This window comes from Cyanistes caeruleus, chromosome 4 (assembly GCF_971803275.1).
Source record: "Cyanistes caeruleus chromosome 4, bCyaCae1.hap1.1, whole genome shotgun sequence".
Classification (NCBI taxonomy): domain Eukaryota; kingdom Metazoa; phylum Chordata; class Aves; order Passeriformes; family Paridae; genus Cyanistes; species Cyanistes caeruleus.
This window is the reverse complement of record NC_141704.1, coordinates 83,526,947-83,551,877: the sequence shown is the minus strand read 5'-3', so window position 1 is coordinate 83,551,877 and position 24,931 is coordinate 83,526,947. Positions and strand designations below refer to the sequence as shown.

The 24,931-nt window shown below is 52.3% G+C and overlaps 1 protein-coding gene across 2 annotated transcripts in view; it reads right to left on the bottom strand.

Annotated features, from left to right (window-relative positions):
• Window positions 1-24,021, bottom strand: part of LOC111927879 (sodium- and chloride-dependent GABA transporter 2-like) — a 29,525-nt gene extending 5,504 nt beyond the window's left edge. The window contains exons 1-9 of one of the 2 annotated variants that reach the window (XM_086885547.1): window positions 23,894-24,021; window positions 22,181-22,402; window positions 18,460-18,594; window positions 18,175-18,376; window positions 17,403-17,545; window positions 16,767-16,848; window positions 14,577-14,709; window positions 10,556-10,690; window positions 2,271-2,374 (exon numbers count right to left, since the gene is read on the bottom strand). In XM_086885547.1, coding sequence (XP_086741673.1) covers window positions 2,271-2,374; window positions 10,556-10,690; window positions 14,577-14,709; window positions 16,767-16,848; window positions 17,403-17,545; window positions 18,175-18,376; window positions 18,460-18,594; window positions 22,181-22,402; window positions 23,894-24,008 — 1,271 coding nt within the window. In that variant the 5' untranslated portion in view covers window positions 24,009-24,021. The remainder of the gene's footprint in view (window positions 1-2,270; window positions 2,375-10,555; window positions 10,691-14,576; window positions 14,710-16,766; window positions 16,849-17,402; window positions 17,546-18,174; window positions 18,377-18,459; window positions 18,595-22,180; window positions 22,403-23,893) is intronic. The other variant, XM_023924912.2, reaches the window with a different exon arrangement.
• Between the last annotated feature and the right edge of the window lie 910 nt (window positions 24,022-24,931).

Sequence of the window (24,931 nt, the reverse complement as noted above, 5' to 3'; positions counted from 1 at the left end):
CAATCTTCTGGGCTCTCAGCACTACCAGGTATCTCCTGGTCTTTGCATTATGAGAAAAAGATAATCACAGCCATCCAATTTATTTTCTCTAGTCTATTCCCTTTTGTCTCTGTTTCATCTCATTCTCATCCATCAACACTTTAAACTGAACATCTCTTATCTATCCAATTCCTTTCCACGCTTGAGTCTCCCTAGTCCCCTTGTGACTGCAACCCTGGGGACAACAATAACATTTGCAGCAACATTCTGAGATATTCTGAACCAAACTGAATGCACCCCTTCTGGCATTTCATGGCCTGCTCTGACTTTATTAAATGCTACTCTGCAAATCCAGTGTGATTTTTCTGTACCAGTCTTCTGTTACAGAGTATTTCTGGGGCTTTGTGCTCCTGCTTGCATGCTAACTAGGTCAGAGCCCCTGCATCATACAAATTCAAATTATTCCTTCCAAAGCACAGTTCTTTGCATTGTCAAGGGCTGCACAGCACCCAGCACCATTGCTCTGCCTTTGCATTTGGTTTCTAAGGCACAGTGAATATCCCAGCTGGAAAGGAAGACCACATTCCACCAATCCTAGGTACCCAATGGGAAGCCCAAGACAGAACATCATTTCTCCAGCTGCTATAAATTTCCTACTCTCCACTCAAATGATATTCTCAGTAATTTGATACAAATTCTCACATGTTTCAAATAGTTCCTCCTCCTTCCTGGTGTTTCTCCCTCTTTCCCCTGGATGTATCCATGACAGGTCACACCCTCCTTGGAAAGGCGTGGGCTGGAAGGTGTTCTCCCATTATCTGGAAGGTGGGAAGGGGTGTCATGGTAGGGAGTAAAACGAGGGGCTGGTCAGATCAAAGAGATCTCTGCAGATTTACACCTGAAAGGGAGCCAGGAAGACCTAGAGAATTCCCTTGCTGTTGCAGGAAACGAGAAATGGTCGATACTGTTTGATGCCATCTTGGACCACTGCCAGATGAACAATGGTTTCTGCTGCCTACATGATTTTCCAGGTCCCCAAAGGTTACACCTGGTGTAACCAAGTGGGGCACCATGCTGATGTCTCTCTCCCCTGCTAAATCCTGGTTCTGTCTCCTTATCCAAACTCAGCCTGTAGAGCACAGGAGTGACTCATTAAAGCTGGGTCCATGCCTGTTCAAGGGCAGTCGAAGGTTTGACACCAGAACTAAAGAGCAGCGTTCCTAGAAAAGCCAAATGGTAACAGCACAGCACCAAGTGCACACAGAGCTCTCTCCCCTTTCCACAGCAACTCCCAGCTGCAGTGACAGGAGGTCTTTACAACCCTGCTGCTGAGCAGCCTGTCATCATCTCCATCTTACGTATTAGACTGGGGATGCAAAGGGCTAATGCCCAAGGACATGTTGAAGGCCAGAAACAGATCCATTACCTCTTCTTTTCCTGCAGCTTTTTCTCTCAAAACTGAATCTGGGAGAAGGGACATGAAAAGAAACAGGCACCCTAGCCCAGCTGCTGTTGGAGAGGCAGCCCTGCAGCAGGAATAAACTCCTAAGGTGAAGAAAGATGCAAAGCAAGGATCATGTAGCCAGGGGTGTGCCTGGACCTCTGATGGCAACAACCACAATCCTGAATTTAAAAGATGGGGGGAGAAGCCAGTGCCAGGAGCAACCCAATCAGCAGAGAAAGTGTGGGAAGAGAGATGGCCTCTTCTCACACGAGCTTTTTAACCCTGGGAATGGATACACCTACAGCAAAATGAGTTTCTTTTCACTGGACCACTTCAGCTCAGCAGCCTGATTCTATCTGGCAACCTGGTCCATTTCTGTTCCCACAGTCCAGCAGGCAATAAACAGAAGTCACATCTGCAGGCTCATAGGTAACCATGGACAGCACACAGGAGCCCAGAGCACTGCCAGCTGTGCCAGTCACTGGGTCCAAATGCGCCACAGAAGGATAAATCACCAGGTGAAAGGGCTCCAGCTGAGAGCCATGAGATTTCACAGTTCTGCTTCCCCTGTGGCTGCTCATGCACACAAGGGAGGATGTAGTGTGGGCTGGGGTCACAAAGCTAGTAAAGAGGATCTAACTTTGCAGAGTGTGGAAGAGGGGACAGACAGACAATTCCCATGAGTAGAAAGCACAGAGAACTGGATTTGGGGAGAAAACACCTGGAAAGAGTTTTCCTGTGTTTTCCTATGCCTTGAGTAGAAACAGAAACCGTGACACTTCCAAAGGCCAGCAGCCTCCAGCAGATCCCTGATGCTAAGGGAGGGAAGGCTGGAGGCAGCAGTTACCTGTAGCAGTTGTTGTGGTATTTGTTATAGCTGCCCAGAGCTGTCAGGCATCCCAGGCAAATTGCATACGAGAAGAAGATTTGAGTGCCTGCATCCATCCAGACCTGCAAGGGAGATGCAAACATAGGTGAGAAGAGAAGGCCAGCACAGACACTGCACAGATGGGAGGAGGCAGAGCCCAAAGGCTGCTGTAAGCACCAGAAAGGCCAGGGATCAGAGGCCAGCAGGACCCTGCATTGAAACAGTCTTTTCTAGAGGCAGGCTGGACAGTGCCAGGAATTTCAGTGCTCAGTGAGGCACCAGGGGCGCTAGGATTGCCAAAGGGAAGGGAGACGTCAGGAGCCTCATTCACCCAATCACACAGAGCTCTTCATCCCCACCTCCTTCTTTCTTTGACAAATCTGCAGCACCCTGTGACACTCAGGAGCCTTCCAGCAAGAGGATGAACACTTTCCATGAGAGCTGAAGGGGCCCTCTGCCACCAGAGGAAGGGGACTTGGTTTGGGCAAGCCTCGTCTCCCGCTGGCCAGCGCAGGTGCACAGCTTGAGGTGGTGGCCCTTCCCTCCAAGACCTAACATAAAGACTCCAAAACTTCAGGGAAATTCAGCTGGGGAGGAATGCTAGAAAGAGACAGAGCTGATTGCAAAAGACAGCTCCTAAAAGAACATACAAGAACACTGTTATTCCCATGAGGCCCTTTGCTCTCACTGTCAATAACACATCCCAGGGCTCTAAGGCTGACATTTGTCAATGCCAAATTTCATCTGAAAGCCTAGCTGTGTGCAGTCACCAATTCAGCCACTGTCACTGCCTTCTGCAGGCAACAGCAAGAGCAGGAGCCAACAGAGAGGAATGAAGCAATGACAAAGGTTATTAAATAAACCTCTGTTCTCTAAGATCTTCTTTTCCTAGGGGTTTTATAAAGCAGAGATAAGACAATCATTCAACCAGTGCTGAAGGGTAGTCACATTCTCGAGACAAAAGAAAAGCAGAAATAAAGTATTGCTGGGACAACTTTATGAGGAAAGTCTCCATTTGACTAGACTCTCCTCTCCCAGAGTGGCAGTGCCAGCAAGCCCTCAGACAAACGCCAGCCTTGCCTCAGAGCCCCTCTGAGAAGAACAGGAGCCAAGGGAAAGCACCACAGTGTTTTCCACAGGTTTGGATGGCTTCAAATCACACCTGTATCTGTCAGCCAAGCCCTCATGTCCTGAGGCAATGGCAGCTGGGCATTGCCCAAGCACCCCCATTGCTCAGGCCACCCTTTCCAATGCGTGCTCCTGCCTTTCACCTTTTGTACTGGCCAGAGTACAACCATGTGGTGAGAGGTTTCATTTCATATTTACTTCTTCTCCTTCCTGGGCTGATGGGCCCTATGAAGGCATGCTACAATCCCATGAACTGCCATTTTCCTGGAAGGAATTCTGGGTTTAGTTCAAGGCACAGAATGCAAACCCCAGCAGGGAGAGAAGGCGAGGTGCTGCTAGGGCTGGCTTTGGTGAAACTGCTCTCCCTGACTGTTCTGGCTCACATTCTACTCCACGACTTTCACTCAAGTCCATGGAAACCCTGCACTCTGGGTTTCAGATCAAACAGGGAATGAGATGAAATCTCTGAGTTGTAGGATGGGAAGGGACAGGTGACAAGATGGGACTGGAACAACTAATTCGAGGCATTGGGAAGTCAAAAAAGTAATTTACCTCAGTGCATTTTACTCATTTTGGAGATGAATGGGAAGATGGGTAGAGAGAAAGGTATTAATTTTTTCAGTTCAAAAATAGTAGAAAAAGATCAAAGCTCTTTTTAAAATTGATTCCTAAAGCATCAGTGTGCTCATGGGCAGTAAGGGCACAGCTTTCATTTTGCAGCTACATTTTAGGCACAGCAGGGCACTAAGGTGAGCTGGACCAGCAGACACTTTTGCATCAATAATTTAAACATCTTTGCACAGATTGGGATCAAATGCTTTGTTAGGTTTGCTTTTTATTTTGCTGTTCATTGCTAGAGCTCGTTTGCCATCAAATTGGAGCTCAAAACACACAGTCTCATGGGGTTTGTAGCTCTTGTAGTTTAATTTTTCAAGATAACAAGATTTTTGCCATTAAACTTCCTACCCCACACTTGTCATAATATCAGAGTCAGTTGATGCTTTTCAATCAGATTTAACAGTTTTCAGAAGCCTCAAGGATATCAACTACCTATGAATTGCACAACAGTTAGGGAATGAGAAAAAGACAGGAACTCAGGGTCCCCACTGAGCAGAAAGCTAGAGGGAAGAAGAGTCAACCAGTGTTAAATATCACCTAAATCACACAAGCCAAGGAGAAATACCCCTCAGGCAGGAAAGGAACTGGTGCTTTACCAGCCATGGTGGAAGCCAAACATCAAGAGGCCAAGCTTCATTAGCTGTGTGGCTTATGAGGTGGCTCATTTCTAAAATGCAGTGATAACCCTGAGTGTGTAGCAGAGACCAGCATGGGGTCTGTGGGCTCCTCACTTCCCTGCCTGCTCTGCCCAGTCTCACACCCCTGGGGTGCACACCTGGCACCCAAAGGGATGTGTTTAGGGAATACAGGACCTGCCTCAGCATATGCTCCCGTTTGAAGCAGGGCAGCCTGTGGCTGAAACTGTAAATAAAGCTAAGCTTGACTTGCAGAGCTTATGATCCTACTTAGCACAACTGTGAACACCAGCTCAGGCTGCCTGCACATTATTTCATGCATTAAAAGGTCACTGCAGCTCTTGGGCCAAAGACAAGAGACATCTACAGACTTCCCAGTTTCCTTGCAATTCCCAAATTGCTTGGGGGTCAAAGGACAGCCACAGGACTGATGCCAGGTGTGCTCCTGACCCACTGGTGATGGGGTCAAGCAGCAGCAGCGAGTCCCAGGACTGTGGGGTCACTGGGAGTGGAAGGGATCCAGCCTCCTCCAGCCTCTCAGGAGCAGCACCACTGCCCATCCAGCCCCACTGGGCTCCTGTGGACCACTCACTTCAGCACACAGCCACTCAAACCCTTCCACCCCAGCCTGATGCCTGCGCTCATTTCTCTCCCTGCAGTGACTCAGAGAAATGGTATTTTCAGCTGTTCTCAGACCACTCTGACTAAAAGGCTTTGCAGGGTTAGGCAGGGCTCTCTTTCCACTGCAGATAAAAGCATCCTGCTGTTCTCTGGCCATTGATCCCAAAGAGACTGGTAAAGTTTATCCTGTTCGGATTTTGCTGGCATATTGGCAGCATGGGTATTTTGATTTCATTATTGTCTGCATTTTCCTAAGCCATCCGGTTTATTTAATTCCTAATTCAATTTATTTGAACATGTTGTTTGCTCCAGTTTGCAATAGCCTCCTACTCTGTTTTTAGCCAAAACCTTTACACCTGAGCTGCAGTTATCCAAGATGGTTATGGCCATTCCTTCGTCTCTTAATTTTCTCAGCAATATTCACTTTATTACATGTACTGGAATTTAATAGCTCCCAATACTGAAACAGATCCTTCCTTAGGAAGTTCTCAGAAGATCCTTTTGGAGCAAAATGTTTCTGAAGCCCGCTGGATGCCATACATCAGATATAGGTGGCATGCTGAGAAGCACCCAGCTGTCCCCATTAGCCAGCAGAGACAGCACAGCACGGAGTGGGTACGTGCTGTGTGCAGGGTCACGCTCGGTGTAACGCAGAGAGCAAAAACCAGCCAGGTCTTGAGCTGCAGTTCAAGCAGAATTTCTTTGGCTCACGATATCACGACATCACGAGTCAGCCCGTGGCTGGCACTGCCCACCAGCCACCCACTGCACCACACAGACTCATCCCTGCCTCAGGAAGGGAGGTGGTGACTCCTAAGGTTTTACTCCACCAGACTCCCAGGGCAGCATTTCCTGACGTTCACCTTTACCCAGCCCAAGGATGCAGCCCACGTCCCACCCCAGCACGGAGCCGAGGCTGTGCTGCACAGCCAGGGCAAAGCTTCCCCATCCCCGTTCATCCCAGCAGGGAGAGACAGCGAATGGAGCACTGACATTCGCCAGGTGCTCCTGTTCCGTCTGCCCATCCAACAGCCGGGCCAGCACGGTGTTCCCAATGCCGAGCCCCGTCTGCTCGGGAAGCGCTCCTGGGGAGCGAGGCCTTGTTCCCCGGTTATCTCCCTGTGCCAGCCTCGAGCCCCCACAGTGCCAACGCTGCCCTGGCGTTATCCCCACACCTCAGGACGGACACCTGGGCACCTGGAGGGACCTGCAGGGACATTTTGCACCCCCTCCCTCCCCAGCTGGGGTCACTTTAAAGCCCACAAGAGAACAAGTCTGTTTCTGGTTTGTGCCAAGGGGCGCAGCTGCCTGCCCCGGGGAGCTGCAGAGGGGCGAGCAGCGCTCCGAGAGCCGCTCCCTGTGCTCTGGGCAGCCTTTAGGCCTTTCTGGTGCTCCCCGCCCTGCTGCTTGCGGACGGACAGACAGACTGACAGACAGACAGCTTTATTCCCTCCTGCCGTGGCAGCGCTGAGCTCAGGCCCAGCAGGGCCGCACGGCCGGGCCCCGTGGCAGCAGGGCTGGGAACAGGCATGGAACAAGGAGCCGGGGGGAGCCGGCTAAGGTAAATACAGCTGTGCTTCGGCCCCCAGGGATGCGGAGCTGCAGCCGGGCGGAGCAGAGGACTGCAGCCCCCAGCCCCTCCGGCCTGCTGGGAGCAGCAGCCTGGGGCTGCCCGGTGCCTGCCCTCGCTGCCGGGTGCCGGGCCCGCAGGCCCCGCGCCAGGCCCGGCCAGGCCCCGCAGCACCGCCCGCCCAGGGGAGAGCTGCGCGAACCCGGCACGCTGGCTCCAGGAAAAGGCCTGCTGGCAAAGCAATAAACGAGGGGAACAAATAATATTTAGGAGGCCTGCGGTCGCCTTCCCCTCTGACAGGAAAGCAGCGGCAGGAGGAGGCTGAATTTGGGGCTCTGAACCCGTCCCAGCGTGGCTGCAGGGGCCCAAGGTTAACCCACAGCTCTCATCCTCCCTGCCGTGGCCAGCGGGGCTGATCCAGCTCTGCATGGGCTGTAAGAGCTGCCCTGCTCCAAACCATCACCTCAGCGTCCTCCCTCTGCAGCCACGGCAGAAGGGACAGATACCCCCAAAAAACTGGGGAGCATCTTCTCTTGCCTTCCCCTTCTGTCCTGTTTGCTGGGGAGCAGGAGCCGGGAGGGAAACCTGCAGGGGCAAACACTCCAAAAACCAATCCTCAGGGAAACACGTGCAAGGCAACGAGAGGGATGTAGGGGAGGATATTGAGAACGAAATGCACAACTCTGCTGACCATTGACATCTCTGGTGCCTCCCTGCCCTAGGACCGGGATACAGCCCCCAAATTCAGGGGCCTTCATCCCATCTGGGATGGCTGGAAAGCAGCTTATCACAGAAGCTTCTTTCTGTATATAAAGACTGGATAAAATACAAGCAAATACAGCATGGTGGGTGTTTTCTGGAAATTTCCAGAGGAAGATGAGAGTGAGAGGCTTTGAGAAACATTTGCTGCTTTTCCAGAGAGACAGAAATTCAGCAGGCTCTGAGCACCACTCCTTCTCCATTCTCACTCATTAAACCTGAGGAAACTTAGCTAAGAGACTTGATACCAGAGTGAAAGGAGACTATTACATTTCTTTTCTTTAAAGCAAACCCAAACACACAAGACAGCCCTTTCTGCATCAAGCCCATCTGTCCTCTCTTTATATATCTGTCTATCTAAACAGTGACTGGCAGCGATATGAAAGCTTCAATCGACAGAAAGCCTGACAGCACCTGAAAAAAGTTCTTTTAATGACAACTTTTACACACTTGAATCTTAGTTGTACTCTGAATTCCTCTCATTTCATCTTCTCACTGGTGGATCCCACTATGCATCCCTCTCCTTAACCACATTCATAAATTTCCAGAATTTCCTGCTGAATAAAACAATTGATAAAACTGAGGAATGCAAAGGGTGGAGCAATCAAAAGTAGGAATGGAGGATGACCCCAAGACCCTCTGTTGGTCCACACTGTGAAATACACAGGATGCATCTGGAACACAGCAATGCAGCCAAGGACTGGGAAAATATCTGGGGCCTAGTTATGGCTGACAGGCTAATGTCATAATATTAAATAATCTACACATGAAGAAAATGAGCTATGAGCTCATTTTTTGTAATTTTTTTTTTTTGGGAGGGGGAGACATGCAGTTCAAAATAGATGATCTCTGGTGGTTTTGCTGTTATCTGCTCATATTGGAGCATAACTGGTCTTCTTTATTCTACACCTTGGTTTGGCAGTTCTCTGTATGGTCTGATCTACCCATCAAATGCAATTCATTTAACATTTTAATTATAGGCACTTCACAGATTGAGGAAATCAGGATGCAGGAAGATTTAGGGCACTGTAGGCTTCACAGCCAGAAGAGACCATCATTAATCAGCTCGAGTGAGCTCTCACAGACAGGATTTCCCAGTTCTGTCCAAGGTCACTTGGCAGGTGAAAAGCAATGATTTCCACACACCAGCCTGATACTCTGACATTTAATCACATCTCAACTGTTGCTGCTCCCCTGGTAGAATCTGATAAATAATTCATCCCCTCTTTTCACCTAGTTTTTCATATACTTTAGAGGAGCTTTGATTTTGCCCCCTTGTATATTGTTTGCCCTTTGTTTAAACCTCCCTTTGAGATGTTTAATCATAAGGCTTAGATTGGAGAGGTTATTTTTAATTTTTTTTTTTTTTTAATTTCCAGAATCCCTTCCCAAGCACTAAAGACTCTTCCATTTTTCCAGGCAGTGCAGAGCTGCTGGTAAACAATTAGAGCTCACTGTCCTCTGAGAACAAATCAATTATAATCAACTTGGTCCCCATGGGCTGGCAGGACTCACAGCACAGTCCCTGCACAGAGGCAGGGGGGCACAGCCACACACGTGTGGGGCTTGGGCACTAACCCTTCCCTCTCTGCTGGGAAAGCACAAGAGGAGACTCAAGCCCTGCTCCCTGTTCAGTAGGATGGTTAAAACATGCTAGAGGAAGGCAGCCACTGCTGCCAAATCCCGCTTTTCTCCCTCAGAAGTGAAGCATTTGTCAGGGAATGTGAAGCGGGGAGGGAGAAGCAAGTTTTCATCCCTTGGTTCAGCAGTTTTCCTCCCCTGGTTCAGAGCCATCCTCTTACTTTGAATGGTTACTCTGCCTTGCACCAACATTTTCTAGGCTGGAAGTTCTGCTTCTAAAGCACAGGCTGCAATTGAAGACTTTTGCCAGGACAGACCTAATGAGGACACAGCTAGAACCAAGCATGCCATGCCTGAGATGGCTTCGGGCAGTCCCCTGGGCAACACAGCCAAGGTGACAGCAGGACTTTCCGTAAGACAAGGAGCACTCTTCAAAAATGTTATTTCATTTCAGAAGCCTTTTGCACATCATCAGTGCAAATGAAGACACAATCACGGCAAACACAGACCTGTCCTCATGCCCTTCCACACTTTACTGCACCTCCATGCTGAGGCAGCCGCTGTCCCACCCGCCTCCTGCCATAGATCCACCAGCAGTCATGTTCCCATTCCCAAAATTTGTAACTGAGGCAGCACTGCTGCAGGACCAGAAAGAGTTAAAGGGGTTACCAAGGGTTTTGCTGGCCTATTTTCCAGGCAGGCACCCTTTAATCTCCTTTGGAAACACCTTCACACAAAGGCTGGTACAGCAGCTCAGCTGGAGCCAGGATTTAACGTGGAAGAACTTGTCCCAAAGAGATTAAACGCAGCAGTCGGGCGCTGACCCTCCTGTCAAACAGGCAGGAATTTCTCCCCAGGGATGGAAGGTGAGGAAGGCAGCCAGGTCCCAGGGCCTGCTGCTGCAGCATGCCATGCTCCCACCATCCATGCACCTGGCACACTTCCCAAGGAAGATGGAGGAGCAGCACCCGTCCCACAAGCTGCCGGCACGGTGCTAAGGGGCACCTCGGGCACCATCCGGCTCCACAGCAGAGGAGCCTCCCCAGGAAACGTGATGGAGAGCTTGCACCACTTACGATGAGGGATTAAATCCCACTGCCCATACCCCTGAGCAATTCAGACTCAATTCACACAGGAAAATATGGGAACAGCACGCGAGGGCAAGAGAGCAGGGGCTGTCGGGAAACACACCAATACCACAGCTCTGCCTTATGGCCACAGAGGAGGGAAAAGAGGGGTCAGAAAGTAGAAATTGAAGAAAGAGAATAGGAAAACAAAAAGGAGAGAGTGAGGGCTGCCAGAGGAATCCATGCAAGCACAGCTTAGCCGTTCGCCCCCCTCCGCCACCTTACCTGAGGGTCCCCAAGGCGACTGATGTCTGGATAAAGGTAAAAGAGGATTCCCTGGGATGCCCCGGGTAAGGAGACTCCCCTGATCAGCAGAACGATCAGCATGACGTATGGGAACGTGGCAGTGAAATACACCACCTGGGAAGGGCAGGAAAGGACAAGTGTGAGAGAGCAGCACGGAGCAGAGCACACAGTGCCAGCACAGTGCTGACCCCTGGGCTGGGAGAGGGGGCAGGGGACAGCCCAGGCTGCTTTGCTGAGCACCCTGCTGTCTCCTGCAGGAGAAAGAAGCATGTTTTAAAATGCACTCAGCAAACTTATGGAGTGCCATTGCATGTCTGGAGCCAGAGAAAACCTTTCTAGCCCTAGGAGTGATCCAGACCCTGAGCCAGGCTGTCAGCAGGTTAGAGTCAGAGTGGGTCTGCTGAAGCCAGTGCTGTAATACCTAAATGCATCAGAGAAGGAGCTGTGTCCATCTTCACATCCCTACTCCAAACAGGGTCTGAGTGACACACAGACAGCCTCTTCTCCATAGTGCAGAAAGGGTAAAGGGGTGTGCAGGTTAGGCCCTGAAGCATGACTGCCACTGAAGGCCCACCAGGGACAATGCTGGGGGTTCCCAGCTCAGAGCTGGAGCTGGCAAAGGGGCTGTGCCCAGCCCTTCCCACTGCAGCCTCTGAGTGACCCCGCTTCAATCACCCATCCTGGGCTCCTCTCAGAACTGCCACCAAGGATGCAGACCCAACAGGACCTGGAACACGTGTCCTCTTGCTTTTTGTGCCACTAGCCCCATGAGCATTGCAGACACACTCAGGGAGGGTTAAAATCCCTTTCCTCCAGCAAAGGAGCTGCATCCCTTGGGGGAAAGCTGGAAACCAGCATCAGCTAATCCTTTCAGGGGCTTCACCTCTGGTAGATGTGACACTCAGCTTGGGGACTACCCCGGTGCTTTCAGGCTAACTGCTGCAGCATGCCACAATGACACCACGTTGCAGCCTGTTTCCCACACAAACTGATATCGAGAGCTCATGCAACCTCCTCAACAATTCAAGTAATGTGATTAATCCTTTTGCATTGCTTCCACACCTTAAAGAATTATTGACCACCTCGAGAAGAGGTTGTTCATTATCATGCTATGCCAAAAAAAGAAATGTTGCTTCTTCAGGTTTTTCCTGTGTGGACGTGCTGGGCGAGGACTTGCATCAGCATGCTTCACCTGAACGCTAACCTACAGCTCTTTTCTCAGCTCTGGCAGCTGTGCACTGCAGAGCTCATCTCTGGAGCAAGTGCAGAATGTAATGATGTGAAGTGATGCATTTCTCACACCTGCCCATCCATCCAGAATAAGTTGCTTTAAAACCCACCTAAAGCCCCCCATCTCTTAGCAGGAGCCACCATGACTGTGACTCACCTTTGATGGTTTCTGCATTAGGGGACATCCTACTGAGAACAAGCATATCATTTCCCTGGACAGCATGACCACCTCTGCTCTGCCCCTGGGTAATCTTTGTGATCTGAGTAGTGATTCAGAAAGAGATTTTGTTTTCTGCATCCACCCTGATGGACTCCATCCGAATAGAGCAATGTCCAAAGCACCTGTGTCTGCGTCTCCCACGTCAGGACACACACTCTCCAGTGGTTCAGTTTTGTATTGCAGGACAGGATTTGAAAGAGATCCCATCCTTGAAAAAACCCAATACTAGACCATCATCTCTATCTGCAGCTCCAGGTTTTCTACGCATTTCATGTGCCCTGCTCCATGTATCTCAGCAATCTGGGATGACACTGACGCAGAGATCAGAGAAAAACACCTCCTTGCTGAGGCTCTGGGTTGCCTGAGCTGTCTGGAGCAGTTCATCCCTGTCCCTCTGAATCTGCATCCTGAACACTGTAGAAACCAAGGACAGGATCCCTCAGCACAAGTAAATGCCATCATTCCACATAGTCTCAAATTTCCAAGGAGCCTCTGATTTAGAGCAGTACAGTGACAATAAATCAAATCTGCAGGTCCTGCAAGCTCAGCCATCATCACTGTATATGCCACACAACCAAAGTCTTCCTTCAGGAAATAATGGGATGCAAGCCTAAGCTTTCTCAGCCCATGAAAGCAAGATTAAAATCAGAAAGCATAAAAACAACTCCTTGTCTTTGAACCTTAGTGCACATTCTTCCAGGATGCCAGGATGCACATTCTTAGCTTAATCTCTAAATAACATCTGTTTTAGGAGCTCGGGGTACACACTGGTAGTTGTCTGGCATATGATTTGGATTCACATTTTGGTGACATCCTATGTTCTTTTCAGCCTGTGTGAATTAGTGTGTTAAGCTTTTCACTCATGGTCACACTTACCTCCACCGAGATCAGAGGCCTGAATTTGGAGAATATTTTGCTGAATTAAGATTGCCAAACTTCTATCTAACAACAGGAACATCTGGATCCAATGAGATATGACTCAGTGCTTGGCTCAGACCCAATCTTTTTTATTTTGGGGGCATTGTTAGCACTAGCTACATCACTAGGACCCTTGCCGGGATCAGTGTGATCGTTCTGTCACATGCTGGTCAACAACATCCAGGGTTTTATTTGAATCTGATCCACATGCCTCGGCAAAGTGGTTCCATCTGTGACAACCTCCTGCCTGTGGGAGCGCTCCTGGGGTCAGGCAGTCCCTGTGCTGGAGGATGAGAACCACTGCTGATCTGAGAGCGGTGATTTCAGCTCAGGGTGTTTGACCCTCCACAGGCAAATCCTCAGAATTCAGGAATATTTCCTTCCCAGTGGGGTTATATTCCCACAGCCATCATTTTAGTCGGATTATGAAATACATGGAGGGTTGATAAACCTATGGACACTGTTCCTTCACTGAAAGAAGGTTTCTGTTTTCAAGATCTCACCATCACTAGTCCTTTTTGCTAAAAATCACTTGCATCTGACCAAGAACTTGTATCTAAAATAGATGGCATTTGTTCTCAGGACTTCCCACACTACATGTGCTGTATCTTAGGATCATATTTGCTGTTATTAGGCTGCCTCTGTTTTCCTTTAGCAGGCCACCACAGCAAGCAGTTGCTCTTTTCTTCTAATTTTACTCCATGGAAACCAGAAAATATCATTCCTGCAAGCTGCTTGATTTCCCTGTCAGGTTTCATACTCCTAGACCATTCTGGAAGCAAGAGAAACTGCTAACATCCATGCCATCAACTTAATGGGAATGGGTGCAGCTAAAGCTTACACCCCATCACACATCTTGCTCAAGACATGCAGAGAAGACACCGTTTGGGAAACCCACTAAACCTTTTCATTTCCATCTGTTCTTGCTGGCTCCAGACAAAGCTGGCTGGGAATGGGGTCAGGAGGCGGTAGCAGAAACTAAGTCATGGGGTCAGTGCACATGAGAGTGGCACACTCTGTAACACACAGTGTGGAATGGAGCTGGATAGTCACACCAATCTCCCCAAAAACATTCCAAGAAATAACTCCATGGTGTCTAGTGTGGAGAAAGGAAAAGGAGACCTTTACTGCTGGAGAACATGAGCAGCTGTAGGAAGAGGAGCAACAAACAAAAAGCACAAAAAGACAACTCCTATGGTGCTGAGGCACTGAGGGCTTTGGGGCCATCACAGTCACCTTTGTTTATATCTAATGAATTTTCAGATTTTCCAGCTGCACTTGCCAGCAGAGGCAAGAACATGCTGCTTGCTCAGGCTGTGCTGGAAGGAAGGGAACATGCAATCGGCTCATACAGAGGAAGGCTGCTCCATCCTGAGCCTGTGGATGGAGAGGGACTAGATGGGGATATGCACCTTGGAAGTCTATGCTCTGAGATGCCTCAGTGCTTCCATCCTCTCCTACCCAGAACCACAGAGCCTGGCTCCCACTGCTGCTGCACACTGAGCCCAACAGGCTCCCGCCAGCTCCTGCAGCCAGCGCTTCCCAGGGGACCTCAGGGACCTCTCTGAACCTGTAAAAGGTGAGTGGAACCAGTGACCAAGGGAAGAGGCTTGGCCTGAACCAAGGACTCACCTTGCCCGTGGACTTGACCCCTTTCCAAATGCAGAAGTAACAGATGATCCAGGCCAGCAGGAGACACAGAGCCAGCTCCCAGCGGAGACCACCCAGGTGCTGGATGCCATCAGAAATCTTCAGCACCCGCCTCCTGTGTTGGGGAGAAACAAAGGAACATGCAAGGGTCACTGGTGCTGGCCACTACTGTCCCCAACACCGTGCTGGTTCTCACCCCCTCAGTGCCTGGTGGCTCTGGGGAGGAAAGCTGTCTTGCTAACAAGGTTCAAGTCCGAGCTGAAAGCCTTGGAGAAATTAAGCAGTGCTCTTCTCTGAAAAATACTGCCAGCCTGGCAGGTCACACATAGTGTGACACACAAAGTCCACCTACATTTCTGGCACGCTCCAGTTCTCAAAGTGAGGGATACACTGCACTTACCATGCAGAATCCATCAGGACCACACAAGAAGCAATGCTGTCCAGTCCCTTCTCCAGAGCACACTTCTCAGTAATTGGCCTCAGGACACAGAGCAGCACAGCATCCTGTCCTGTGACTAAGAGCCAGCCACAACCACCATAATCCCCACTGCACAGTCAGAAGAGGCCACCTAGAGCATTCTCTTGCAGCCAGTGTGGAGATAAAACCCTGGGCTGCGTGGACCTTGGTACAAACGAGGTCAGATCATATCAGCCTTTCCATGTCACGTGTATGGCAAACCTTCCTCATCACTTACAAAAGTAAGGACTCATCCTCCTCCATCTCCTACACCAAGTAGGAACCTGAGTGTGAAACCCCAGGGTGCAGTCCCAGAAACCCAAACCTGAGACAGGCAGAGAAGGACTCGCACAACACTGGAGCCCAGCAACAGTGTCTGCCCTGCTGCAAGAGTCTGCAGTTATCCCAGAATAAAGGTGCTGCTGGAGACCCTTGTGTAAGGCACACTGCTGCTCTCCTTGCCCCAGAGCCTCGCAGCAGACGTGAGAGAAGGGTTGGAAATCTCTCGGATACGCTTCGTCGTGTTGCTCTTTGCCTGCTTCTAAGGACGTGGACTCTAACCAGTGCAAAGGGTGCCGCTGGACTGGAACTAACTGGGTGCTGTACTGCAGCCAGAGGGGATCTGTGGAGTGTGCCATCAGCCCACTGGCAGGTCAGAGCTCCTCAGAGAAATGCTGGCCTCCTACCTGCCCACCCTGGGAGGGCAGGAACAGACACTGCATCAGAAGCAATGGACAGTGGGACTTTACAATTCCGTGCTGCTTATTCCCCAGTAACACAGGGGTGGTCACAGCAGTGAGAGAAACAATGGCTTTTCCAGGCTTCAGCCACAGGAAAAGCAGTCTAAGGCAGGCCACCATCTAATCACTTGTGAGCATCAGGTAGAGAGAGAGCACATGCTCAGGGAGCACACAGGAGACAAAATGTAAAAGCTTTGAAGTTCAAAAGCAGTGTCCCCATGCTGAGCTGAGGAAGCCCTGGGGGTGCTGTGTGTGTGCTCCATCCACCCCTGAGGGGGAAATGCTTGGTGGCAGCACATGGGTCACCTGCACAGGCATTCAGCCAGGGCTCAGTGCTTACCTGGGCCTGCTGAGGATCATCAGAGATCCAAAACCAATAGCCTGTGCCTTTGTGACAGGCACAAAGCTGCTCTGTACCTCAGGGTAACTAAGGGGTAAAACAATGAGCACGAGGGACCAAATTTCAGTGCCAAGTTATCTAAGCCTAGCACTTTGTTCCGATTTTGGGGAGTTTCTGTCCTCAGTAGAACTTGCACTGCAGTCACCCTACAGGGAAAACATCCCTTCCTTTCCTGCTTTTGAGATAAGAGCAGTGCACACACAAAAGTCACCACCCACCGTGCCAGAGCCTCCTGGGGAGCATGCTGGTGTCCCACAGCAGCATGGATTCAAAAAGGACAGTGAGACCAAAAAGGCCAAAAGGTCCAGAGGGACAGGAGCAGGGCAGCAGGGAAGGACAGGATCAGGGGGCTCTGAGGCATGGCAGCACAGCTCAGAGCAACACCATGGACACAGTGAAGGTGACCTTGAGCAACAGAGCTGCCCCCGAGAGCCTTCACTCTGACCTGCCCAGCTTCCCCCCTCGTGTCCTCTTCTGGCTGGGGGGGTTAATAGGACGTGCTGCTGCAGTCTGCCCCTCGCCCAGGGAAACTGCATCTGAGAGGGAAGGGGTGCCCAGGCCTGTCCTTTACTCACTCCCAGAACTCGATGACCGGGGACGTGGCGTTCTCGCTGAGCACGCTGAGCGTTGAGTTCTTCTGCAGCTCCACGCAGTTCCCTGTGGGAAAGGCCCAGGGAGAGGAGAGCTGTCAGCAGTAGTGCCCAGGGTAACAGAGGATCTGAAAAATCCCTCCCTGTCCATCCACAGTGTTGACACTCACTGACAGTGACTCTGGGACAGGTTTTGTATAGTCCCAAGGATGCACAAAAAAAGAAATAAAATAAATCCCTTCCATGGAAAGGCTGGCAGGAAATCTAGGACACTTTAGGATGATGGTATTTAATTTTTCCTTCCAGGATATGGAATATCCTTCATTCAGGGTATGGTCCTGATCAGCACTGGGTGTGTGGCTAACACACAGAACAGGATGACTGAAAGATGCCAAGGAGGGTCTCCAAGGAGCCCAGAGCAGGAGTCACCAGGGAGGTCACCACTGCACAGCACTGGTGCTCTCCAGCAGAGACTGAGCTCAGCCAAGCCTCTCAAACACCCCAAACCCTGTGTCCCACCCACACAGGAGCAAGACCCTCTCCTGAGGCTTGGCCCTGGGCAGCAGCACGTTTCCCTCAGCTGGGATCTGCTGGAGGACAGGGAGAGGGCTGCACACCCACCTGTGTTCCACTCGTGGTCACAGCTGCCCCAGGGGAGGTCAATGGTGAAGGAACTGAAGAGGTAAAACAAGGCCCAGGCCAGGACAATGATGTAGTAGAAGTTGAGCAGGATGACGATGACCTGGGAGGCGTAGCCGATTCCTGCAGAGAGCGAGCCCCGAGGGTGGGTGAGCCAGGGGATGGAGCAGGGAAATGCTGAGTGTGCCACAGGGTCGGTGGGGTGGGGAGTGCCCTCCCCAAAGGCCAGTGGGCATCCAGCAGGGACACAGGCACCTCTCCTCCTGCTGCCCTGCCACAGCCTTCCCTGCTGGAACGGTGCCAGGGCGTGGGCAGGGGAAGGGTGGAACACCACCCAAAAGGGCAGAAAGATGCAATGGTGAGGCACCTGCTCAGTCACATCTCTTCTAACAAAATCCAGTTTTTAGTAATTTTCACTTTCCCTTTTCACTTTTATTTGGGAAGCTCTTTTATTAACCCTGCACACCTTCTCTGGGAGGTGTTGGAGAAGCATGTAAAGGTTTTGGTGTGTGAGGAGGAGGCAACTGTGACTTTCAGAGAAATCGTGGAAAGTGGCTTGAGGCTGGATAACTGTGATGAAACAGTGCTAGGAACGGGGGATCTGACTATTAACAATTTATTAAGAGATCTGACACCTCCAGCAGTAAGGTTTTACACCACCTGCAAACTCACAGAGATGACAGAGCATTGATTTAAAAAACCAGCAGCACGCTTGAGGTTCTGTAACCACCAGAAGAATTTTCCCTGTTTTCCTCTTAGAGGACAACCTTGATTGGGCACAAAGCTCCTGGCCAACGCTGTGGCCACGAAGGAGGAAACTGGGATGCCATGTAACCGTGAGAACTGTTTGGTGGAGGTGCTGATCCATTTTTCCAGCGGGATTTTGGAAAGGGGGCAGCCGGTGGCCCTCTCAGGCAGGTGGGCAGGGGATGTGAGGAGGTGCAGAACAATCCAGGCTGTGGGGACACACGTCTGTGCTCACCCCCTGGGCCCCAGGGTCTCCCCACCTCTCCAGGCCCTCCCAGCTCCCTCCCCTCACCTTCAAAGAGGGGGCAGATCTTCCTCCAGGCCGTCACCCCTCCCTGGCTCGTGTACTGCCCCAGCGCCGTCTCCAGGAGGAACAGGGGGATCCCACAGGTGAAGAGGAAGATGAGGTAGGGGATGAAGAAGGCACCTGGCAGATTCAAGTGGCAGATAGAGAAATAAGTCCCGTGAGGGGACTGAGGTCAGGCTGTCTCCAGCCAGTCAGCAGGACAGCCTTGGAGGGATGGCAGCTGTGCAGATCGGAAGATCACAGATAGGATGCCAGGAAAAAAACTTCCTCACATTTCATCTTTTGGAATGATGTGATTACATGAATAATTCAATATGTACAAAGAACAGAGAGGAAAGTTGTGAATAGCTGTATGGAAATACAGAAGAACACTCTGCTGTAAAGACATTTCAGCTTTCAATCAGGTTGGTGGCTCCTTTCACGCTGGTTATTGTGACTGAATAAGCTGACAAAGGCATGGATGCCAGCAGCAGGGCTCTGAGGAGCACATGGAGACATTTCTGCCCAGTGTGTGGGGCTGCTCAATCATTTGTTTGGCAGAAAGCAGCAGACACGCAAAGGGAGAGCAAGCAGTGCAGGAAAGTATGGACCTCACCATTCCAGCCCCGTCATGGAACACGCAGGGAGAGACCAAATGCTTCAGGCTTTTGATTACCCCAGGCTAACGTTAACTGCAGCAGTGGCCTTTACCCCACCAGTGTGTGGTCCATGCACACCACGTGCCACTCACACATCTGTGCCCCTGGGGCTGCTCAAGCCCTGCTGAAAGGCAGGAACACAGGGCAGCAGAGAGGAAGACTCAAGCAGAGAGCAGCATCTTGGCTGTGGTGGATCAGAGGTGGCAACCCAGGCACTAATTGTGGTTTCCCTGCCCAGGCCTTTTCCCTGCCTGGATGCTGACTGGCTTTGGGCTCAGCTCGGTGGGGGTGGATGGGAAATAACAATCCTGGTGCACGAGAGAGCTCAAAAGCCAGGAGATTTCATTAAGAAGCTTAGTTAGCATGCAGGGGCTGGGAAAGGGAAGGGGCACTTTGGGGACTGGCAATGACCACCCTGTGCTCATCTCAGCGAGGTACAGAGCCACAGCCCCCTCTTCTTGCAAAAAAAAGGACAAAAGGTGTGAGCAAAATAGACAGGGAAGGCACCTTGGCAGCTCCCTGTGGGCAAGCAGGAGCTGAAGGGGGTGCTGGCTTCATGGCTTGACTCCATGGTCTTAGAGGCCTTTTCTAATCTCAGAGATTCTGTGGCACCTGGCAGCCCTGCAGGAACAATGCACATCTGCCCACGTGCTGCCACGTTCCCTGCCAGGAAACAACACCACTGGGCAAGGCAAAAGGCAGGCAGGATGATTGTCTCAACACCATCCCCTCCACTCCCAACTTGCACAAAACCATATTGTCCTGAAAGCCAAGTCTGTTTCCAAGGAAGATTGTTGTCATATAGAATTTACATTTAACTCAAGCCCAGGAGAGGTCTCTGAGGCAGCAAGCTGAGCTTTCCAGCCCAGGGTGGCAGGTGTGGGGAGCTGGGCAGGGGCTGCAGCGAGGGCAGCCCCACAAAGGCTTCCCTGGCATTTCCCAGTCACTGGGGCCAGCCTGCCCAGGGAGAGCCTGACCCTGCCACTGTGGGGAAAGCAAGAGCAAACAAGAGCAAAAAGAACCATTTCTTTGCTTTTCTTTGCTGATTTTCTCTGCTGTGTAGGGCTTTGGTGTCGTGCACTGAGCATTAAATGTGTAAGGGGCTACTCTTCCTTTGTTGTGTGAAAATATCCCTAAAGAAAGGAAAGAAATCTGAAAAATCAGATTTTGCAGATACCATTTTCTGGAAGAGGCTCATATTTATGCAAGCAAAGCAAGAGCTGAGAGCAGTTATCACCACTGCCTGCACACAGTTCAGAAGGGGCAGGGAGAGTCATCCAGCAGGGCAGAACTGCCTCAGACTGATGGGAGTGCTGGCACAAGGGTTAATGGTTGCAGGCTGCCTGTGATTGACCTGGGGCTGGAAATTAGATAAAGGCCCTGCACCTTTACAGAAGAATGGGAGAAGCAAGTGCCTGGACCAGCATTCCTAAAGGAGTATAAGGCAAAACCTCTGGCAACTTTTAAAATTCAACTTGAGGCATTCCAAGGGTTTTGATCCAGTGCTGTCTGTGGGAGGCTGGGTTCACAAGGCAGGAGGGAGCCTTGTGTCCTGCACCACCTCTGCATCACACTGCTCTGCCCCAGGGGAAATCTTACAGAAACTGCTTTCCTCACAAGAGTCTCGTGCCCCATCCTTGCTCTAACCTCATGGAGAGAGGGCCAGAGATGAAAAATCTGCCTGGGACTTCAACTTCCTCACAGCCTCTACTGCTTCACAGGACTTTGCTTCAGGCCCATTTCTCCAGGGAAAAAAAAGGCTGCCCTTCCACAGAAATCCCTTTGTGTCTTGCCTCTGCTGCTCCCACAGCAGCTCCCCTCTCCCCAGAGCACTCCTGAGCTCTCCCCTGGCACCCAGGACAGGATTGAGGTGCTGTCCCATCGGTGGAAAGCTGCAGCAGTGGGAGCAGACACAGCTCACCAAGCAGCCAAGAGACACTTCCCACAGAAGAAGAACATGTGGAAAACTTCTCTTTTCCCAAGAGGGAAAGGGACTGCCTGACCACCTGGCGAAAGGAAACAAGTGCTGAACGAAGCACGGCGTGGAAGTAGCTGAACAGTGTTTAATCCTCTTTTGTGCCACCGGGATGAAAGCAGTTTAGTGAGGCCCATGAGACTACCCCAAACTCAGGCCAGGGGATTTCAGCCCCAGCTCCTCAGTGCTCACTCCCTGCCAGCTCCCAGCCAAGCGCCGCTTCCCTCTCCCCTGCACTTCTGGAGGAAGCAACTAATTACCAGCAGGGAGAGCAGCTCCCTCTCCAAAGTTGAAAAAACCTTTGTGTTTTCATTTTTTAAAGTTTTGTCCTTTAAAAGGCAGCCACAAACTGTGGAAGCCCCCGTCCACCCCCCAGCTGCAGAGCGAGCCCGTGTCTGCTGCCGAGGCAGAGCCTGGCCTGGAGCATGGCTGAGCACAGCCTGGGCAGCCCTGCAGTGCTTCCCTGGCTCTGCAGCAGCCACGTCCCCCTGCACTCTCCCCAGGGATCCACAGGGACATCCACAGGGAGATCCACAGGGATCAGGGGCAGGGGTCCCCTCTCCCACACCTTACAGCTCCCTGCAGGCCAAGGGATGCCGTGTGGGGCAGGAGTGGTGTTGCACTTCTACCCCGAGGCAGGAGAAACCCCTTCCCTCTGCCCTGTCCCTGCCTCCAGCAGCCTGGGGACAGCCCTGCCTGGACACACACAGGAGCAGGAGCTGTGTTCAGGAGCTCCCAGAGCTGCCCTGATTCCTGTCAGAGCCTGCAAAGACCCCGGCCCTCAGAGCACTCCCTGCTCTCCCTCCAGCCCCTCCATCCGCCCTGCACAGGATGCCTGGAGCTCCTCAAGGATGCCTCCAGTGAGACACACAGCTCAGAGAGCTGAGCTCTCTCCCTGCTCTTCCAGCCTTCCCTCTGCATCCAGCCACCTGCTCCACCGGCAGGAGCAGAGCTCTGTTCATCTCAGGGAAACACAGCCATGAGAACCCCTGGGATATTGCCACAGTTATCCACGTCCTGCTTGGATCAAAGCAAGCCCCTGAGCTGGGCACAGCTGAGGAGTGGAGGGGTGCTGGGAGCTGGCTGCACTCACCTCCACCGTTCTTGTAGCAGAGGTAGGGGAAGCGCCAGACATTTCCCAGGCCGATGATCTCCCCAGCCACGGACAGCACATACTCCAGCTTGTTGTTCCACTGCCCACGCTCCAGTGTCTGCTCCTCCTTCTCTTCTTCCTCCTTCTCCTTTTCCATGCCAGGGGGTGTGGGCACCATTTCACCATTGCTGACAGCGCCGGGGACTCTGTAATCCATCCCACCTTCAGGAAGAGATTCCTTCATTACATTCAGCACCGGCCGTGCAAAGAGGCAGAAATTTGGACCATGGGAGGCAAGAGAGGGGCAAGGACATGCACACACACACACCTCAAACTGTTCTTCTTTCTCCTCATACCAATTCCTGCTAAGGGTGCGTGTGCATTCTTGCTACTGAGTCCAAAACCAGTCCTGAAAAGCCACTATCAGCTTCATTATTTTAAATTGCTTCATCTCAGAGCACTGCTGTCTCTGGAAGCCCATCCTCTGAGCCCAGTGTTCCACAGCAGACCCAGCAGCTCAGGCTGGAGCTGTGTCAGCCGTGGGGAACAGACTTAGGGCTGGAGAGGGATGACAGTGCGATCAAATACTTGACAAGATATTTTATAAGGGTTTCTCTTCTGTTGCTGCCTAGCAAGGCCTGCTTTTACAGACCATGCGATGGATGCCACAAAGCACACACAAGTCCTAGACACGAGAAGAGAGCAAACTGAAATGATAGGAAAACAATCTTATCCTTCCCACGGCAGCAACTGCTGCTGACAGTCTTCACGACTGCATGAAAAGGTGATTTTCAGCACGGTGCTATCCTTCTAACAGCAGGATAAAGCGGACAGAAGCCATCGGCATCCGGGATCTTGCCCTGCTCAAGGTCTGCCCTTCCGAACACCTGCCCGTTTCCTGCAGGGCTCCCGCAGTGCTGCTCTCGGTCCTTCGGCAGCATCCCCAAAAGCGTCTGTGCCAGGAGAGGATGGGCAGGGGCAGGTGGGCACCGTGCCACCCTCCCCAGGCACCGCCGGCAGGACACAGGCACCGGGAGGGCCGAGCCCTCCGGGCAGGATGCCCCTCCAGGGCGGGATGCCCCTCCAGGCAGGATGCCCCTCCAGGCAGGATGCCCCTCCAGGGCAGGATGCCCCTCCAGGCAGGATGCCCCTCCAGGGCAGGATGCCCCTCCAGGCGGGATGCCCCTCCAGGCGGGATGCCCCTCCAGGCAGGATGCCCCTCCAGGGCAGGATGCCCCTCCAGGGCAGGATGCCCCTCCGGCTGCCAAGCTCCGCAGCAGGAAGGGTGAGGACTGGGGCTCGTACCCGCTCCCGGTGCCAAGGCTGGGGCTGCTGGGGAGCTCGGGCACCTTTCCCCGCACGCTGCCAGCCCTCCAGCCTCCCCAGCCTTCCGCTGCCCTCATCCTGCCCCGGCCCCCTCGCCAGGACAGCAGGAAAGGCCCCGGCAGCAAGTGACACTGTCCCCTGTCCCGGGAGAGCTCGGAAAGGGCAAATCAGCTCTCGGACCCTCTCGCCTCCCCTTGCACGGTGCCCTGTGAAGCAGCCGGGGACGCGGACAGGACCCAGAAACGCTGGCAAGCGTCTGCCAGCGGCCGAGAGGAAGGGCAGCGAGGACCCCCTGAGCTGGCAAATGATTAAACAGGCAGCAGGTGCTGTCCGAGCTGTGGGCAGGCCAGGGGCCCGGGGCAGCAGGGAGGAGGCCGGGGGAGTTACCTTGCGGACGGCGCCGGCGGAGAGGCGAGGGCAGGACCCAAAGGTGCTGCCTATTTAAAGTGTGCAAAGGAGAAATTCGGCCGTGGTGTAATCCTAGACTTCGCCCAACCCACATTCCTTCCCCCACCCCCCAGGGCCGGACAAAAACCTCCACATGACTGATTTCACGGCCGGGACCGAGGGGCTCGCTGCCCCCGCGGGCTCCTGCCGGCCATGGCCGGGAGCGCCGAGCCCCGAGGGGACACGGAGCTCCCGAGAGCCCAGGGGAGACACAGAACCCCAGTTCCCAGGGAACTGCCCCCCGTGCTGCTCCTGAGCGGGTCCCGGCCCGAGCTTCCAGCGCTGCAAAGCCGGCAACCAGCTCAGGCAATTGTTCCTCTGGCCCAGAGCAGCCCCGCTCAGAAACGTGACAGGCTGCGAACCCGGCTCACACCCAGGGAGCTGTCCCAGCCCGGGACAGCATTGTCCCAGCGCTGTCCCATCCCGGGACAGCATTGTCCCAGCCCGGGACAGCATTGTCCCAGCCCTGCCCCAGCCCGGGACAGCAGTCGGGAGCCTGCGGTGGGAACACAGAATCCAGCAGGAGCTGGGACGTTTCACAGCAAGGACACAAGCAGCCCTGTCAGGCACAGCCCTGGGCTCAGAAATGAGCTGTTCTCGCTGCACAAGGAGGTGCTGGGGTTACAGCAATGGTGACATGAGCTCAGAGGCCATAAGGGAGGCAAATGGAACGGGATATTATCCGTGGTGCATGTGCTACAGCTGTGATGGTCCAAGGATGTACACGAGACAAGGTTAAAATAATTATATTACATCTGTTGATAAATATCTGAGGCAAGAGAGAACAGGTAAAAAATAGCACTTTTGGGGTCTGTCCTTGTGTGAGGTGTGCAGAGTGGCAGCAAAACGTGTACAGGCAGTCTGAGGAGCTAGGAGGTGAACAACAGGAAAGAACCAGCAAACACTGTGGTGTCACCACGTGAATCTGTGGTAAATCCACACAGCACCAGACTTCCCGCAACAGAAACAGGGAATGGA